Raw genomic sequence first — 13,177 nt, 5'->3', positions numbered from 1 at the left:
CCAAACTGCAGGAGGCAGTGGAAGACAGGAGTGCCTGGCGTGCTCTAGTCCAGGGGGTGACGAAGAGTCGGACATGACTAAACGACTAGACAACAACACCACTAGATGGTAAGAAAAAATCCAATGAGAGAGAAAGCAGGAGGGAAAGAGAAAAGTGGAAGGTGTGGGCATTTGGTAAGAGTCTTGAGGTGGCATGGTGGAGTGGCAACATTAGAAACAGAGATATGAAAGTTGGAGCTAAATGGCACCTTCAACCTAGGTTCTGGGCACAACAACAGAATGTCTAGGTGAGCCTTTTCTTTATAACAAGAATACAAAGCTGAGAATGAAGGAACTGCAGCTAAAATATCATGTTCATTTTTCACATGGTCTAGTCCTTCCCCTGCCCACCCCCCTAATATTCTTAAGAGGGTCTCTCTTCCAGTCTTCAGAGAGTAGCTGGAAGTGGGGAGGCAGAAAAAGGTCCTCCTTTCCTTCCACTCTGCAGTTTTAATCTGAAATCTTGGGCTCAGTACTGCGCCCAGAGCTCAGAAACTGCTCACGTTAACGAAATTCCCTGTCGCAAAACACGCCTAGAACAATGGGAGTTTTGACCGTTGGGGGGAAGTAGCAGACATTTTGCACAAATCAGGATGCATCCAGGCCGCCTGGGAAGAGGAAACGCATTTACAACTACGGGTGATTCCATCCTCTCTTCAACACTTGATGAATTTTCATGAGGACCTTTTTTAAAAATAAAAATAGGTACAAGTTGCAGCAGAAAAGGGAAGAACAGACTTTGAAGACTGGGGGGAAAGAGAAACTGAAATATAGACTCCCTCCCACCCTCCCCTGCTTGTGGGTTGCTGGTGTTGTTTTTTTTAACTATTAACTTGATGAAGAGTTCTGGGGAAACCGAGAGCTTGCATGCTATTTTGTGACATTTTGGTCAGCTTAAGAAAGCTGTTGCCTTAATGCAGAGTTCGGGGCAAGGGGTGCCCATCATTCTAGTGTTAGCTGTAGGAGCCAAGGTCTCTTCACCCTGTTATTCACCATAGGAGCCACACATAGGAGCTGGCCTTTGCGACAAACGATGCCTGTTCGGGTTTTATGTGTTGTGAGATCCGATTGCCTTGCATAGCTAGGGCAGCTCCGGCCGGTTTCGCTGCTGCCGTTCTCACCCCAGCACGTCGATTCTCTATGTGCAAAAGGAACGTGAGTCTAGAGCAGGAACTTTGCAGCAGTGGAGATTTTGAACCATCCTAACACACCCTCGGGACGCAGGTGGCGCTGTGGGTTAAACCACAGAGCCTAGGACTTGCCGATCAGAAGGTCGGCTGTTCGAATCCCCGCGACAGGGTGAGCTCCCGTTGCTCGGTCCCTGCTCCTGCCAACCTAGCAGTTCAAAAGCATGTCAAAGTACAAGTAGATAAATAGGTACCGCTCTGGCGGGAAGGTAAACGGCGTTTCCGTGCACTGCTCTGGTTCGCCAGAAGCAGCTTAGTCATGCTGGCCACATGGCCCGGAAGCTGTACACCGGCTCCCTCGGCCAATAAAGCGAGATGAGAGTCACAACCCCAAAGTCGGTCATGACTGGACCTAATGGTCAGGGGTCCCTTTACCTTTAACACACCCTCATTGATTGCACCACATGGCTGTACAGTGGTACCTCGGGTTACATACACTTCAGGTTACATACGCTTCAGGTTACAGACTCCGGATGAGAACAGAACTCGTGCTCTGGCGTCGCGGCGGCAGCAGGAGGCCCCATTAGCTAAAGTGGTGCTTCAGGTTAAGAACAGTTTCACGTTAAGAACAGACCTCCGGAATGAATTAAGTACTTAACCCAAGGTACCACTGTAGTTACAATCCTGGTGGTTGCTTGGACTAAGCCTGCAGCCTTTCTCAACCTGTGGGTCCCCAGATGTTGTTGAATCACAACTCCCATCACCCCTAGCTAGCAAGGCCAGAGCTCAGGGATGATGGGCGTTGTAGTCCAACATCTGGGAACCCACAGGTTGAGAACCGCTGGAGGGCTGCCTGTTAAAACTCAATTCATAATTTAGATACTTTTGAACAACAGCCTTCACACCATCACCTCCCCACAAAATGACACAGGATCACGTCGTCATCGCCCTGACTTAACTTTCTTTACATTTATTTATTTAGGTAACCTTCACGTTTTGTCCAGACAAACAGCTCCTTAGAAAAAATAAACCGCCCAAGAATAGCCCTGGGCTTTTGGATAAAATAAATCCATTTTGCTTCTGCTACACAGTTTTTATCTTCTTAACATTTCACGAGTGAACTTAGCTTTTCAAAAGGTAGGGGGAGGAAGAGGGTCGGAAGAGTTACCCAAGAGCAAAACCTCCTTCCCCGAAGTAGCAAACTACAGACCACACAGACGACATCACTTCACTTGAAAAAACAGAACATCAGACTTCTGCTTTTGTGTTTTTTATACAAACCGATAGAATAAAAAAACTAGTCTGTCTAATAACCCACAACTAAAAGGGAAGAAGGGAAGGTAGAAAGAATCTTAAAATTCTCAAAACCCTGATTTACGAAAGCAGCAAAGTGGTAGCAAAGTGCGAGTGATCCTTCCATGCGCTGCAGCTGCACACAGAAATATATTTATATTTATATATATTTTTATATATACTGGCAGGCAGGTACCTACATTGCACATTGGATTTCTCTTAGGGCACAATATAACGTGCCGAGATCTAAAATATGCTGTATTGCATGGCTCGACTAATGGCTTTTTTTTGTTTTTTTAATTAAATGCTAAGCAATTAAGCAAGGAAGACTATGTGCTAGTGAGTCACGCGTGAAAAGGCCAGAATGGATATTGCGTTGCATTTTCCCTTGTTCCGTAAAAACAAAATAAAAAGAAGAAAGTGCAATATTGACCATCCAGTGTCTCTCTTCAATAACGGCAAGGATCTGTGGAGTTTGGCATGGAGAAAGTCTGTCTTGCGTCACCTCTGCCACCCCAATTTTACTCCAAAGGAGACTCTGCGCGGTCCAGAAACAGGAGTGCAGAGAGACTTGATAGCTCTGGGGGTCAGGGAACAACCACCGTCAGGTATCATTTGGGCATCTTCTTAGGCACCACCTGATCAAGAGATGAGAAACGGGACTGGGGAGAATCAGGCTATTAAAGAAAAAAAAACTCGGGCTGGGGACCTTTGATTGACACCTGCCCATCGGTTATTGGATCCAACCGGAAGATGCAGCAACACTCCACAGGATGTGCAGGTGAAACAAGGCAGAGGCGCCAGGAGCGCCGTCGTCAGGGGGGAGAAGGTCGGCTAACCAGAAAGTGGCACAGTTGGCAGTTCAGGTTTGGTCTTGCCAAAAGGCTACAGCCAGCACCATCGGAGGGAGGAATCGGCGCTCCTGGCTCCGGTCGGCTATTCGGTTTTGGACTCCTCCAGGATTTGTGGCAAGTTTTGATCCTTCCGCGAGGCGGCAGGCTTCGCCGGCGGGACGGGAGGGGCTCCGCCGCTGCCACTGCTGCTGCCGCCACCGCCACCACCGCTGCTGCTACTGCTGTTGTAGTCCTGGATAGCCTTGGGCTCGTTGGTGTGGTACGAGCCCTTGTAGCGGTGATGGTGCAGGTACATCAAGAGGAGAGCGGCCGCCAGCAGCAGGAGCAGGAAGAAAATCACTGAGGGAGAAAGGCGAGAGTGAAGGGGGAGGACGAGAATAACCCAGAAGGAAGGCTACACATGGGCAGGGCATCTGGGTTGCCTGCAGGTGCCAGGTTCAACTCCCAGCTTCTCCAGTTATAATATTAATTAATAATAATAATTAATTATTAATTATAATAATTAACCATTAATTAATTAATAATAATAATAATAATAATACTTAATAATAATAATTAATAGTATTAATAATAATAATATAATGGGTGCTGGGACAGCGCTGGGAATGGCTGAGTTCTCCACTGTAACATTATCATCATCATCAAAATAATAATAAATATTATAGTTTGTATTATTTATAACCCACCCAACTGGCTGGGTTTCCCCAGCCACTCTGGGCAGCTTCCAACACAATATTAAAATACAGTAATGCATCAAATGGGGACACGGGTGGCGCTGTGGGTTAAACCACAGAGCCTAGGACTTGCCGATTGGAAGGTCGGCGGTTCGAATCCCCGCGATGGGGTGAGCTCCCGTTGCTCGGTCCCTGCTCCTGCCAACTTAGCAGTTCGAAAGCACATCAAAGTGCAAGTAGATAAATAGGTACCGCTCTGGCAGGAAGGTAAACAGCGTTTCCGTGCGCTGCTCTGGTTCGCCAGAAGCGGCTTAGTCCTGCTGGCCACATGACCTGGAAGCTGTACACCGGCTCCCTTGGCCAGTAAAGTGAGATGAGCGCCGCAACCCCACAGTCGGTCACGACTGGACCTAATGGTCAGGGGTCCCTTTACCTTTACCTAATGCATCAAACATTAAAAGCTTCCCTAAACAGGGCTGCCTTCAGATGTCTTCTAAAAGTCTGGAAGTTGTTTTTCTCTTTGGCATCTGGTGGGAGGGCGTTCCAAAGGGCAGGTGCCACCACCGAGAAGGCCCTCTGCCTGGTTCCCTGTAACTTGGCTTCTCACAGGGAGGGAACTGCCAGAAGACCCTCGGCGCTGGACCTCAGTGTCCGGGCAGAAAGATGGGGGTGGAGACGCTCCTTAAGGTATACTGGACCGAGGCCGTTTAGGGCTTTAAAGGTTAAGGCTGGGAATGCCCCCCTCCGCATCTGAAACCCTGGGGAGCTACTGCCAACCCACGCAGACAGTGCTGAGCCCTTAGGTGGATTCGTGGTCGGACGTGGCACCCTGTGGCTTCCTCTGTTCTTAGTTGTGGCTGTAGCACAGTAGGCCACAGTCAGCATCTAAATCTGAGCTCTCAAAGCTCCCATGGGCCAAGCTCTTGGGCCAAAGTTCCTAGCAACCCTCTTGGTCTCCCACTCACCTCCAATGATGATCGCGATCCAGCCGTCGTCGTGGATGTACAGGAAGTCAACTAGAAGGACACAGAGGACCAGGATGAATAAAAATCAATGATTTTTTTGAAAATCGGATTTAAAAAATAATTAAATTGGATTTTTTATTTAAATCAGGTTTTTTTCTATTTAAATCAGATTTTTAAAATAAAATGTTTTTGGAGGGAAAATCTTTCTAAAGATAGTTTTCTTTTTAAGTTACAGTGGTGCCCCGCAAGACGAATGCCTCGCAAGACGGAAAACCCACTAGACGAAAGGGTTTTCCGTTTTTGAGTTGCTTCGCAGGACGAATTCCCCTATGGGCTTGCTTCGCAAGACGAAAATGTCTTGCGAGTCTAGAGATTTTTTTTCGCTTTCCCCCCCCTTTATCTAATCTGCTAAGCCTTTAATAGCCTTTAATAGCCTTTTAGCAGCTAATCCCCTAAGCCTTTAAGCCTTTAATAGCCGCTAAACCGCTAATAGCGCTAATCCGTTAAGCCGCTAATAGGGTTGCTTCGCAAGACGAAAAAACCGCTAGACGAAGACTCTCGCGGAACGGATTAATTTCGTCTTGCGAGGCACCACTGTACATTATAGGCCAAAGGCTATTGATCAGGAAATAAGGATTTGTTTTAAGTTTTTCATGTGTGCTAAAACTCGTAAGTTTTTTTAAAAAAATGTTTAACCACATCAGTTAACAAACATGGATACATATGCTATATGTTATTGTTTTAGTTAAATAAATTGTTATTAAGGAAATGATTATTTATCTCCTTCCAATAAAATACAGCAAAAAAGTTGTCCAAATATAAACAGTTAACATTAAACCTCACAATAATTTCTTAATTATCTGTCTATGTATTTCTAATAGTATAACCAAATCTGTAATTTTTGATATAACTGTAAAAACTACTCTGAAAATTTATTATTCCAAAAATAAAACCTTCCTCTGGTTGTAAATATTAAGATAATACCAGCAATAATGAGTCTTTCTGTAAAAAAAAAAAAAAGATTTAAATCAAGTCTTATTGACTGGTGATTTAAATCGTGATTGTAAAAACGCTCAAAATAAAACAAGAGCGATGCAATTTTACATTGATGACAGCGCCCTCTGGTGTCACATGTTGATAACGCATTTGCAGTGGTACCTTGGTTCTCGAACTGAATCCATTCCGGAAGTCCGTTCGACTCCTGAAACGGTTCGAAAACCAAGGCGCGGCTTCCGATTGGCTGCAGGAACTTCCTGCCCTCAAGCAGAAGACACGTCGGATGTTCGGCTTCCAAAAAACGTTCGCAAACCGGAACACTTACTTCAGGGTTTGCGGCATTCGGGAGCCGATTTGTTCGTCAGCTAAGCCATTCGAGAACCAAGGTACCACTGTATAATGTTTTAACTCACCAGTGTAGATTAGTCCAAGGGTTCTGGGCCAAACATCACCTGGGGCACATGAAGGAAGGCTAGGCATGCTCCAGTGGGTGCATAACGCCGCGGAAAGGCTCCTTACGGGGTCCTTGCCGCAGGATCACATTCATCCAGTGCTTTTCCAGCTGCACTGGCTCCCGGTGGAGTACAGGGTCAGGTTTAAGGTGCTGGTTTTGACCTTTAAAGCCCTATGCGGCCTAGGACCCACGTACCTACAGGACCGCCTCTCCTGGTATGCCCCGTGGAGGACCTTAAGGTCCACAAATGACAACAGGTTGCAAGGTGGTTAGATTGGTCTCAACTAGGGCCAGGGCCTTTTCAGTACTGGCCCCATCTTGGTGGAACGCTCTGTCACAAGAGACCAGGGCCCTGCGGGACTTGACATCTTTCCGCAGGGCCTGCAAGACAGAGCTGTTCCGCCTGGCCTTTGGTTTGGACTCAGTCTGACCCTTATGTTTCCCTCCCCTTATGGTTTTGCTCTATGGGCTACTTTTAAAATGAGGCTGCATTTTAAATTGCATTTTAACCTGTATTTTAAATTGGTTGTTTCCTCCCCCACCCCCCATTATGTTTTTACTGTGATTTTATTGGTGTTAGCCGCCCTGAGCCCAGCTCTGGCCGGGGTGTAAATAACATTTATTATTAAATTTATTAAGAGGTCTCCTCGCCCCCAGGTAAGCACAGTCTTGCCCCCAACCCTTCCTGCCCCATAAATGCTACCTTACCTGGGTCTATGTACCAGGGGTCAAGTTCCGGTGGCGTTTCGACGTAAGAGTTGGGCATAGAGGCACAGCTAGACTCCACCAGCCGCCCTTTGATGCTGTAGGGGCGGATAGGATTTTTGCCACTGGCCCGGAAGATGGTTTTCAGAGGCACAATGCTGTTGAATTTCACTCCTGAGAGGCAACCTGTGAAGCCCGGTGTGTTGTACCTTTGGATATCCGGGTGAATCAGGCCCGTTTCTATGGACCATGGAAGATAAAAGGAACAGGACACAGTTAAACAGACGCCAGCTTCTTCCTCAGCTCCCCCTCAAACCTTAACCCCCCTCAAAACTACCCCAAATCAGGGAAATTATATATAATGAATTGAAAAAAAAATTTTTAAAGTACATTCCTCCCTCAAAAAACCCCCAGAGTCCTTCTTGTTGGGGATAATTCAGAGGGAAATTCCCAGGTGTCAAAAAAGACTATTTATGTATGCCACTACCACGGCCAGTGTCTTGGAAAATGAGGGAGGCCCCAGCCAAAGAAGAATGGCAACTTAAATTGATGGAATACAAGCATCTTGCAGACTTAACATATAGAATATAAAAGAACAAGAAGAATGCACGTTTAAAGAAGACTGGAAAATGTTTACTGAATATCTGGGTGAAATTTGTGTTCATTTAAAAACGCTGGTAGTGTTAAGATAAATTCAATAGTGTAAATAAGTTTTGAGGGATGTAAAAATGGATTACTGAATGGTTTAGTTCATGTAAAATATTCAGGGATGTATAGGATGCAAAATGAACCACCGAAAGAGAAGAAGGGAAGTCATTGATTTATGGTTGTTGAAATGAGTATTTTGAAATGTAATTTAGAAAATTAAAAAAGAAATTGTGTGTGTCAATGGGTTTAAATGTATGTAATAAAACAGGTTGTTCAATGAAATGAAATAAAAACTACCCCAAATCAAAAGCACTGACAACGGTCAGCCGTTTCAGTTTTTGAAAAAGCCTTGAGATCTGTAAGGACAGGCTTAGGAGTCATTGTCTGTCAGGACGTGAAGCAGCACTCCAGGGGGAGAGGGGCTCTTTGTTCCTTTCCCCATCTAGCGACAGAAGGGCATGCTATGCAAATTAAGGACGCGCATGCAAAATTCATATGATCTGCATAATTTATTCAGCCCAGAACCTGCAAAATCATTTTCAGCCCTGTTACAGAATGTTCATACAGAGAGGTCTGCGTTTGACGGATGCAACAAGGGGGAAAGGAAAGGGAAAGTGGGGGGGGGGGAGAGCTTGCAGAAAGTGGGGTGGAAGGAGAAGACGTGAAAAAGTGGTGCAGGAGGGAAACGGAAGAGCAGAGGAGCTCGGGCGATGGTGGCTCTTTGAAGAAACGAGTTCCCCATTTACCTTAGAGGAGACCCTTCTCCTCCTGTTACAGACTTGGCTGCCACCAAATTCTATTACCGTATTTTTCGCTCTATAGGACGCACCAGACCATAGGAGGGGGAGAACGGGGGGGGGGATTTCTCTCCCTCTCTGCTCAGCGCCCCTTCAGTGAAGCGGCAGGAGAAACGGAGCCCCTTCCATTTCTCCTCCTGCTTCGCTGAAGGGGCGCTGCGCAGCTCTCCCTCTCTGCTGAAGCTGGGAGAGTCTTGCTCTCCCAGCTTCAGCAAAAGGAACCCAAAGCCTTTGGAGCGCAGCGCGAGTTCCCGCTGCGCTCCAAAGGCTTCAGGCAGCTATCCCTGAAGCCTGGAGAGCGAGAGGGGTCGGTGCGCACCAACCCCTCTCGCTCTCCAGGCTTCAGCGAAAGCAACACAAAGCCTCCAGAGTGCGGAGGGAGCGCTCCTTCTGCGCTTCGGAGGCTTTGCGTTGCTATCGTGGAAGCCAAGGAGCCTGTATTCGCTCCATAGGACGCACACACATTTCCCCTTAATTTTTGGAGGGGGGGAAGTGTGTCCTATAGAGCGAAAAATACGGTAAGTATCGAAGCTCACAGTTCCCTATCGGGCATATATATAAAACAACAAACTTCCATATACCGAAGGGAGGCCCCTGAGGATGCAGAGGCCATCTCCTCATTTTGGGGTGGCCACATTTTGCTTTGGAACTGATAGGCACTCCCAGGTTGGCAATTAGAAGGAATGGGGGTCTCCAGGAACACAGGGGAAAGAGGACAACAGAGGCTGTTTCGAGGGACAGGGCAAAATCCAGAAATGTGGAAGTGGAAGGAGAGAACTATGTTTGTGAGCCTAAAAGCAAAGCAGAGTTGGATGTCAGGGTGAGCTTATGTGGAGCAGGCATCCCCCTCAATCTGGAGCTTTCTAGATGTTGGCCACTGGCCATGGGTTGGGAATCCAAAGTAAGTGGAAGGAACCAGGGCAGCAGAAGGCTGACTGGCCCATCCAAGGAGCTGGGAATGGGACAATCAATGTCAAGAATGGGCAGGACCCATGACTCTCACTCACCCATGAAACGACCGAGATAGAGCGCCTTGGGCGAGTCAAGTCTGCCATCCACAAAGAGGGAGAGCTGGTACACCTGGACTGGGTAATAATCCAACTAAAGGAAGGAAGAAGAGAGAGGACATACTATAAGGCTGATCAGGATACCCTCACAGAGAACAGTGGACTGGTGACCTGGAAACTACAACTAATCCAGAATGTGGCAGCTAGACTGGTGACTGGGAGTAGCTGCCGAGACCACAGAACACCGGTCCTGAAAGACCTACATTGGCTCCCAGTACGTTTCTGAGCACAATTCAAAGTGTTGGTGCTGACCTTTAAAACCCTAAACGGCCTCGGCCCAGTAGACCTGAAGGAGTGTCTCCACCCCCATTGTTCTGCCCGGACGTGAGGTCCAGCTTCGAGGGGCTTCTGGTGGTTCCCTCACTGCAAGAAGTGAGGCTACAGGGAACCAGGCAGAGGGCCTTCTCGGTGGTGGCACCCGCCCTGTGGAACGCCCTCCCATCAGATGTCAAGGAAATAAACAACCTTCTGACTTTTAGAAGACCTCTGAAGGCAGCCCTGTTTAGGGAAGCTTTTAATGTTTGAAGTTTTATTCTGTTTAATATTGTGTTGGGAGCTGCCCAGAGTGACTGGGGAAACCCAGCCAGTTGGGTGGACTATAAATAATACTAACATCATCATCATTATTATTAGTATTATTAGTAGTAGTAGTAGTAGTAGTATTTTACAGTGGATAACTCAGCCATTCCCAGCGCTGTCCCAGGCCCTGTGGGCTACTTGTGGAAGGTTGTGTTCCCCACACCTCAACAACCAGTTTTATATATCAGCAGAGTATGTGGAGCCCCAGCTATATACTATATAGAGTTCTTCTGGTCTCTGAAGTAAAGATACATATGTACAGAGAGATCTGGTAACACTATCTCCCTGCTAGGTAACGCTGCTGGGTAAAACGCAGAGCCTTTTCCTCACATGCAGAGTCAGACACTCCCATGGAAACAGGGTAGTATCCAGACAGGACAGAACAATATGGCATACATCATAAAAACAATGCCTGTTATACCTGTTTCTACACCTAGGCATTCTTGGACTAATGGAAGGGTAAATGACTCACCAAGACATACACTTGGCCTTGCTAGTGTTGCTATGGCAACCCAGCGCACCTGGCACCTTATCTCAGAACCTCCAGGCGCTGGGAATGTGTGCCTGGAGACATGAGGCCAAGCACTGCATAATTTAACCGTTTGTCCGCATGACACCAACGGGCCCACACTCCGCAGAGCAGAAAGCTGCTGGGCTACTCTCCCGTGAGTCCCTCCCTCCCTCCAGACAGTGAGAGAGCCACAGGGCCAGAGGTGAAGACCATGTGTAGTCCTCTAGGCATTGCTAAACTGCGGCATCCATCACTCAACTGAGGCTGATGGGAGTTGGGAGCCAAGCAACATCAGGGGGCTCCAAGTCCCTTCCGCCGCAAGACGCCTTTCTACAGGCCCCTCCCCACTCGTGCAGCAAGAGGGGTCCCCCTTACCTGTGTGTACAACGTTCGATTGACGCGTGTGACGTTGATACTGTGTGGCTGTCCGTCGGCCACAGAGCGTGTGCTCAGGGGGTAGATGGCAGGGAGGGCGCCCAGTTGGTAGTGTAGCTGCAGGATGCCTGCAAGGGAAACGGCAACAGGTAGAAGGGGACGGCAAGGAGGAGATGGTGTTACTTTGAAACAAGAGCTCTCAAAGGGGTGCCACGCTGGTGCAACAGCAAGCGTGGCCGGAACAACCAAAGAAACATTTGAACATTTCAGTGTTGAGTCCTGAAAGACCTACATTGGCTCCTGGTACATTTCCGAGCACAATTCAAAGTGCTGGTGCTGAACTAAATGGCCTCGGCCCAGTAGACCTGAAGGAGCGTCTCCACCCCCATCATCCAGCCCCGACACTGGGGTCCAGCTCCAAGGACCTTCTGTGAGAAGTGAAGCTACAGAGAACCAGGCAGAGGGCCTTCTCGGTAGTGGCACCCGCCCTGTGAAACACCCTCCCATCAGATGTCAAGGAAATAAATAACTACCTGATGTTTAGAAGGCATCTGAAGGCAGCCCTGTTTAGGGAAGTTTTTAATGCTTGGTGTTTTATCGCATTTTTAATACAGTGGTACCTCGGGTGGGTGCAGAATGATGGGGCGGAATTTCCCTCTCCTCAGGGCCAATTAATGAAAATGTGATGTTGTATAGAAGACACAACTTCAAACCCATCACATCGTGTCTCTTTCCAGTGAAAAATGACGCCAATGGTCCATTTAGTCTGGCGTCCTGTTGTCGCAGTGGCTGACCTGTGAGAAGCCCAAAGGCAGGATCCGAGCGCAAGGGCGCTGTCCTCTCCTGCGGTTTTCAGAAACTGTCATTCTGACAGTTGCTGCTTCTCACTATGAGAGGTAAGAGGAATGTGTGTGGATTGAACATTTATGCTCCCTGTTCTCACCCACCATAGAGCAATAAAGCCAGCCCTGAAACAAATCCCTTTAGAACTACAGTGGTACCTCGGGTTACATACGCTTCAGGTTACAGACTCCGCTAACCCAGAAACAGTACCTCAGGTTAAGAACTTTGCTTCAGGATGAGAACAGAAATCGTGCTCTGGTGGCGCAGCGGCAGTGGGAGGCCCCATTAGCTAAAGTGATGCTTCAGGTTAAGAACAGTTTCAGGTTAAGAACGGACCTCCGGAACGAATTAAGTACTTAACCCGAGGTACCACTGTATTCTGGTGGCAGGGGAAACCCAGCCAGATGGGCAGGGTATAAATAATATATTATTATTATTATTATTATTATTATTATTATTAGGCCATCTGCTGTGGATGCTGTAGTTAAGATTCATGCGTTGAAGGGGGGCTGAACTCGATTACCCCTGGGAGGAACCCCTTCCAACTCTACAATTCTATGAACTATCCTGACGCCATGGCAAGATGCGTTGTCAACAAGAAAGAGGCCAGATTCGGAGGGCCCTGAGCTAGCTCCCGTGGTGCTCACCGTCCTCGCGGATCAAAATGGTCATGTAATCGTGCACAAAGGTGCTGACGTAGATCAGGACGGCGGGGGCCGAAGTGGTGCGGAAACTGAGCCACACATCCTCCCTGGTCAGGTTGTAGCCAGGGAGCGGCTGAATCGGCTGGTGGAGAATGTTGGAGAACTCCCGGACCACGTGCAATGGCATCGTCATGATGTCGTAGCGCACCCAGGTGCCTTGCTCGAAGTAGGCGCCGATGTCTGCAAAAGGGGATAGATGGGGGAACACGGCAACGGTTAGGCGGAGAGTCAAAGGCCTAAGGAAAATAATAATAAAAAATTATAAAAAAAATTATTTATACCCCGCCTTCCCCAGCCAAGGCCGGGCTCAGGGCGGCTAACAAGCAATAATAAAAACAGGTTGAATGAATACAACTTAAAAACAAGATTAAAATACAACATCAAAACATTGAAACATTAAAATGCAGCCTCATCACAGGGGAGAAAGGAAAAAGAAAGAGGGGGAGGGAATCAAATTGGCTCCAAGCCAAAGGCCAGGCGGAACAACTCTGTCTTACAGGCCCTGCGGAAAGAAATCAGATCCTGCAGGGCCCTGGTCTCATGAGG

At 47.7% G+C, this 13,177-nt stretch overlaps 1 protein-coding gene across 1 annotated transcript in view; it reads right to left on the bottom strand.

The window, feature by feature from the left end:
• Positions 1 to 2,120: 2,120 nt before the first annotated feature.
• The window catches only part of CNTNAP1 (contactin associated protein 1), a 41,418-nt gene continuing 30,361 nt past the window's right edge, over positions 2,121 to 13,177 (bottom strand). The window contains exons 19-24 of the mRNA XM_080976499.1: positions 12,575 to 12,811; positions 11,085 to 11,212; positions 9,560 to 9,653; positions 7,111 to 7,347; positions 4,953 to 5,003; positions 2,121 to 3,652 (exon numbers count right to left, since the gene is read on the bottom strand). Coding sequence (XP_080832625.1) covers positions 3,396 to 3,652; positions 4,953 to 5,003; positions 7,111 to 7,347; positions 9,560 to 9,653; positions 11,085 to 11,212; positions 12,575 to 12,811 — 1,004 coding nt within the window. The 3' untranslated portion in view covers positions 2,121 to 3,395. The remainder of the gene's footprint in view (positions 3,653 to 4,952; positions 5,004 to 7,110; positions 7,348 to 9,559; positions 9,654 to 11,084; positions 11,213 to 12,574; positions 12,812 to 13,177) is intronic.

The sequence above is a fragment of the Podarcis pityusensis genome, assembly GCF_964106645.2.
Source record: "Podarcis pityusensis genome assembly, chromosome: 13".
NCBI classification, from domain to species: domain Eukaryota; kingdom Metazoa; phylum Chordata; class Lepidosauria; order Squamata; family Lacertidae; genus Podarcis; species Podarcis pityusensis.
Note: the sequence above shows the minus strand (reverse complement) of the source record. Positions and strands in the feature narration are given on the sequence as shown.